The sequence below is a fragment of the Malus domestica genome, chromosome 09, assembly GCF_042453785.1.
Source record: "Malus domestica chromosome 09, GDT2T_hap1".
Taxonomy (NCBI): domain Eukaryota; kingdom Viridiplantae; phylum Streptophyta; class Magnoliopsida; order Rosales; family Rosaceae; genus Malus; species Malus domestica.
The window spans coordinates 34,421,706-34,427,966 of NC_091669.1; the positions used below are offsets into that span (position 1 = coordinate 34,421,706).

The 6,261-nt window shown below is 35.2% G+C and overlaps 1 protein-coding gene across 1 annotated transcript; it reads left to right on the forward strand.

Moving 5' to 3' along the window:
• Positions 1–917: 917 nt before the first annotated feature.
• LOC139188135 (cytochrome P450 76T24-like) lies at positions 918–4,283 on the forward strand. Its single transcript, XM_070805266.1, has 3 exons — positions 918–1,418; positions 2,936–3,391; positions 3,565–4,283. The coding sequence occupies exons 1-3, from the start codon at positions 951–953 to the stop codon at positions 4,177–4,179; spliced, it is 1,539 nt and encodes a 512-aa protein (XP_070661367.1). The 5' UTR covers positions 918–950; the 3' UTR covers positions 4,180–4,283.
• Positions 4,284–6,261: the final 1,978 nt, after the last annotated feature.

The window sequence follows — 6,261 nt, forward strand, 5'->3', positions numbered from 1 at the left end:
TTGATTCAAGTCCCTAGCAATAATGTGATAATGAATTTACATGTTTATTATATAAATTTTTAATATAAAAATTAGTAATTAATTTAGGGTTTAATACTCACACATCTATTAAACTTCTAATTAATTTTCAATTCAAACATTTCCAAAATAATAAAAAATTAAATTAAATTAAGTTTGTACCTAATAGTTTTTTTATATATATAAAAAGATTCTCAATTTTTTAATCACCCATTCATATAATTTTTCAATTTTTTAAATCTTAAATGTATCCATTCTCAAATATATCAATTTGTTATATGTAAAATGAACCTTTTTTTTAAATATAAAATCCATTCAAATTTTTTAATCCATGTTTAAACTTATATGGGTACATTCTTTTTCGTTGATTTGAGAATGTATCCATGTTTTGGTACAATAACTTTTTTTGTTAATTTTGGTTAATGTAACCATACATATATGTATATATATACACACACACACAATATAATAGAGAGTATAATTTATATTTTATTATTTTTAATCCCATAAATTATGGGTTTTATTTAAAATCTCATTAATATAAACAATTACAAATTTCAATTTTTAATTTTTAATTTAAAAAATATAGTAACTTACATTATTACATTAATGTCAAGGACCTCAATTAAAAACTAAAAACTAACAAGGTTTCAATCAAAAAATATTGATAGCTATAGACCGCATCCAAAGTGTCCCTTTTTTTTTTTTCCGAAATCACTTTATTGCATGCATATTGTAAACTTGTCATCACCACCACAATTTCTACCAGAAAGCGTGTCATGTATCAGAGAAAAACAGCATGCATATCGGACAACTGTCTAAAGAAAGATGCATAGTTTAGAAAGATGCATATTTTGTTTGTTTTGTTCTCTCTTTTTGAGGGTTTGATTGCAAGAAGATGACCTAGAGAGAGGAAAAAAAACGTAGCAAAAATGGAAGCCTTCCCTCTCTGCATGATGATTGCTTTGTTATCAGTTGCTGCATATTTTTTCATCACTCGTCTTGTCCACGGCGGCAAATATGAGAATTGGAAAAACTCCCCGCCAGGACCTGTTGGATGGCCGATACTCGGCAACCTTCTTCAACTGAGAAGCAGCCAAATACATGAACACTTGTTTAAGTTATCAAAAATTCATGGCCCGCTCTTTAGCCTGAAATTGGGTCCAAAGCCGGTCATTGTGGCAGCTTCGCCGGAAATGGCACGCATTATCCTCAAGGAACAGGAGGCTGTTTTCTCCAATCATGTCACCAACGAGACCTCCCTAGTCATGTCATATGATGCGACCTCCCTTGTATATTCTCCGATGGGTACACGATGGAGAGTGCTCAGAAGAATATTGAATGAAAATGTCTTCTCTACTAGAGCCCTTGACAATTTTACACCACTTCGCAAGCAAAAGGTTCGTTAATTTCCGTCCTTTTTAACTTTTGCCTATGGATCATGTTAGATTACGTAATTGAAATAATTTGTAAGATCACATTTGAAATCATTGAAGCATCTCTGCATATCTTGATTTGATCAATAAGTTCATGAAGTAATTGCAGTAGTATCTGTTGATTTGATAAGAGATGCACACTTACTATACTGGTTTTTTTTTTTTTTTTTTTTTTTTTTGTTTCTAGATCGAGTGATTGAGACTTTTAAGAAGTGCTTTTGAAATAATTAATAATATTTTGAGAAGACCAAAAGTAATTTTGACTATATTTAGCAGAAAAAGTTAAAGGCAAGTAGGGGTGGTTCGGTATGGGATCCCATACCGAAACCCTTGTCCCAATTTCCAAACCGAAATTTTCGGGAATCCCAATTTCAATACCGATCCCAAATCAAATTTTCGGGAATCCCAATTTTTGGAAATCCCGAAATAGTTTCGGGACAAATCGGGAATCCCGAAATGGTTTTGGGCTTTTGGGCTTTTGGACTAAAATTTGACATATTATGCTTTTGAGCTCAATTTGCCAATTTGTTTCTACTAATCTACCAATCAAATGGCAAGGCATGTTTGTACTAATTTGTGCACAAATTTGAGTCCGTGTACACCAGTAAGTAAAAATGGATTTAATAATGGATGGAAGGAAAAAGAAAGTCTGTGTACACCAGTAAGTACAATTGTAGCATAAAAAATAATACGCCAGCTTAAATTTCTATATAGCACATGAATCTTTCATCTCAATGCATATATGAACCATCCAGATGAAGAATTATTAAGGAGGGGCAAGGTATCAAATAATCAAATAATCAAATTTATATTCAACGGTTGAGATTAAATCTCAATAGAATCTGACAGCTATTAAAAATCTAAATATATATTTAAAAATTAAACAATATATATATATATATTTTTTTTTGGTTCGGTTTGGGAATACCGAAATCCCAAAAACTTGAGACCGATTCCCGTACCGAAATTTCGGGATCGGTTTGGTATTGGGTACCGAAATTTTCGGGAATTTCGGTTTGGGATTTTTTCGGTTTGGTTTCGAGAATTTTTTGGTTCGGTTTGGAATTTTTGGGATTTTTTTCCAACCCTAAAGGCAAGCATTAACATTTTTTATGTGCTTCCATCAAAAACACTTGTGAAAAGAACTGTTCTTTACATTGAACGCTGTTGGCAAGAAATTGTTTATTTGGGCAGTTTCATTGCCTCGTTTTCATACTAATTTAGGTGCTATAATTAATAGTGGTGAAATACATGAGTGTATTAGTGACACCACGTAATGAGATTGTGAGTTCAGTTCATTCTTATAATAAAGTCCTCTCCTATATATTGAGGATATGTTCTTAAGTATTTGGGAAAATCGTCAAATTTAATACACACATCAAATATTGGAGAAAGAAATTTTCAAATATTGGAAAAAAGATTTTAATTTTTATATTGATATTGATACTCTGAATATGGTTTATTCTTTCAATTGTTTGTAGGTCCATGGATTACTGAACCAGCTCTACTCAGCTTCTTCGTCAAAGAATCCGGTGAACATTGGAGAGTGGGTTTTCATCACCGTAGCCAACATTACAAGTAACCTTACATGCAGTAAGAGCCTTTTTGAATACACAACGAAGGAAGGGAGAGAAATGAAAGAATCATTAAGAGAATTAATAAAACTTCTTGGCACGGGAAATGTTGCTGATTTCTTCCCATTATTCAAGCCCTTTGATCCTCAAGGGCTCAAGCGGAGAACATTGGAGATCTTTTGGAAATATGATGCTTCGTATGAGAAACTTATTGACGAGAGGTTGAAAGAGAGGGAAATTGGAATCAACAATAATACTAAGAAGGAGAAAGGGGACATGTTAGATGCATTGTTGAACTATAGAAGTGATAAAGATGTTGACCTGAGAACGCTTTCTAGAAACATGATCAAAAGCTTGCTTTCGGTAAGTCAATCTATAAGCTTGATATACATTGTTGGCCCATTGTTTAAAACAGTTTTAGCTTTTGAGTCCGGTGGCTGTAGGCTTTTGGGACTACTGATTGTGTAACAAATCAAACCTATTTGAAATTGATTCATTTTAAGAAATTAAGAATTGTCTTGATTTTGATTTTGTAGGACATGTTCATTGCAAGCACGGAGACAAGCACAAGCACTGTTGAGTGGGGAATGGCAGAGATCCTAAAAAACTCTGATGTACACAAGAAAATAGTTCTGGAATTGGACCAAGTTGTTGGAAAGGACAGGTTTGTTGAAGAAAGCGACATTGCGAATTTGCCTTACCTTCAAGCAGCAGTGAAAGAAGTTTTCCGACTCCACCCAGCAGCCCCACTCATTACTCGTCGCTCATACGAGGCTTGTGAGGTTTCTGGGTATCATTTTCCTAAGGATTGCGTTGCGGTGGTGAACATTTGGGGGATGGCTAGAGATCCAAGCATTTGGGAAGAGCCTTGCAAATTCAAACCAGAAAGGTTTATTGGTTCGAAGATTGATGTGAAAGGCCAAGACTTCAATCTACTGCCATTTGGGTGTGGGAAAAGGATCTGTGTAGGATGGCCGCTTGCTCATCGCACGGTGCAATTTTACTTGGCAGCATTTCTCCATGCCTTTGAGTGGGAATGCCCTCCTGAAGTCGTGGACAATATGGAAGAATTTGTTGGGATTACAATTCAAAAGGCCAAGAGTATCATTGTCATTCCCAAACCTAGACTCTCAACTTCTGTTTACCTGTAATCTGTGATAGCTAGTGTTGAATCATTAGCCTGTCAAATTAAATAAATGTTGTTGGACGTATAATGTTATAAAAAAGTTATCAAAATAAACAAGGGATTTGACAAGTTCCAGGGGCATTGTAAAATTCCCCGTAGCCTCTTCGGGTCAAAAATGAGTAGATAACTGTGACTTGCCACCAGTTGTCCTTATTTTTTTTAAAAGAAAAAGAAGTTAAATTCAAGTGATTAGATATGTCTTTCTAAAAGTGGTGCCTCTTAACGAAGGGTGCAAACAAAGTGATGATATGACGTTTCTGAAAGGTTGTTTGGATTTGGATCCTCATCGGATCCCCTCCCTGGGGATCTTAGGGATCAACGAACACGGACCGTTGATAAAAAATCGTGCGGTCCCAATTAAATGTTTTTTATTTTTTTAAAAGTAAAACAACATCGTTTTAAGTGAAAAATATAAAAAAGGAAAAAATTATGACCGCACTATTTTTTATCAACGGTCCGTATTCGTTGATCCTTAAGATCCCCACGAAAGGGATCCGGCGAGGATCCAAATCCGGGTTGTTTAACCTAATCAGAATGGGGCACTTAAACCTCTATAAATAGAGGACAAGCTTTAGAGTTTTTTCTCACTTACTTCCCTACAAAATCCCATACAAGCGTTATAAGAAATAACCTTCTAATCTCTCCATCTTTTCATTGAAAAATAAAAGTGAATGTTAACCAAACATGGTTTGGTGATGGGGCCAGCACTATCTGCAATGCATATATAACATCTATAGGGTTCAATTTATATCCCTCAACCTTAAGCAATAGACTGTGTCCTTGATTGTTAAAAATATGTTCATAGTTAATCGTCTTTGGTCAAAGTGTCTTCATGTGTCGTATATATTTTTAGTTTCTTACTGTAAATTGTCAATTCATAGTAAAACACGAAGTAGTTGAGTTTGTGATTCTCATATACTAGGATATCCTTAAATAATGTTATCACTAAGCATAACAATTGTGTTTAAAAGATTCCTTAATTTACTTAATTAGGGCTTAAACCTTCGAAACGCATGCACTAGATAAAGACAACGGAGAAAAACTGTCAAACAAAAATGTAAGCACATACATGTGATGTTTGGTTTGTTTTTTTCCTTTCCCTGTTACGATTTTCAAGGAGAAAACGATAAACAATTATATACATATACTCAGAGAGGAGAAGAATCAGAGGAGATAGAGAAATAAGACCATGAATTACCTGTATTTTACTTCAATTTCAGCAGCAGCAGCTTCAACCTTCCCTCTCTGCATTACCAACATTGCAGTACTACTTCTTGCAGCTATATCGTCCTCAATTTTTGCATATGTAGAATTATCAGAGAGACGGACAACCCACTTCCAACAACATCGATATTGTCCCCAATTTATTAATTACCACCTGCATAATCCGTCAAGTATAGGGCTTTATCACAAAAGGCATCGGTATTAGTTGGAGTAGGGTTAAGATATTTAAACTCTTATTTTCTCATAAAAGAGAGACATAGGATATTTCAACACGCTCCCTCACATGGAACCCAATTAGTGGGTCACACATGAGAGATCCACACATCGGCAACCACGCAAAGTCAAGGGGACTTACCCTACACACGGGGCCAAGGGACCCACCATCAACGCACGAGGCCAATGAAACTCACCCATCACGTGGCAGTACAGCCCGCTCCCTAACTCTGATACCATGTAAAATTATATAATTATTAGAGAGACAGGTCAAATGCCTACTTCCAACAACACCGATATTGTTCTTAACTTGGTAATTAATTACCAAGTGCACATCAGGTGTGGGGTTTTATCACAAAATGCCTCGGTGTTTGATGAAGTGGGGTTATGATATTTAAACTCTTCTTTTCTTAGAGATACAGTCGATATGGGATATCACGTGGAGCCAAGGCAACTAACAAACGAAATATACTATGAATATTATTGATTAAACGAGACTGCTGAGACGGCTATAATCGAACAACTTGTTTGGAACAAAACTTGAACTTTGGGCTCAGGAAAATGGTTGGCCCAAAAGGATGCCTAAAGGAAGAGTCGGCCTAAGCCCAGC

Coding starts and splice junctions, on each gene's coding strand:
- LOC139188135 (XM_070805266.1), top strand. CDS start 951: ATGGAAGCCTTCCCTCTCTGCATGATGATTGCTTTGTTATCAGTTGCT. Junction 1,419..2,935: donor CACCACTTCGCAAGCAAAAG/GTTCGTTAATTT, acceptor AATTGTTTGTAG/GTCCATGGATTACTGAACCA. Junction 3,392..3,564: donor TGATCAAAAGCTTGCTTTCG/GTAAGTCAATCT, acceptor TTGATTTTGTAG/GACATGTTCATTGCAAGCAC.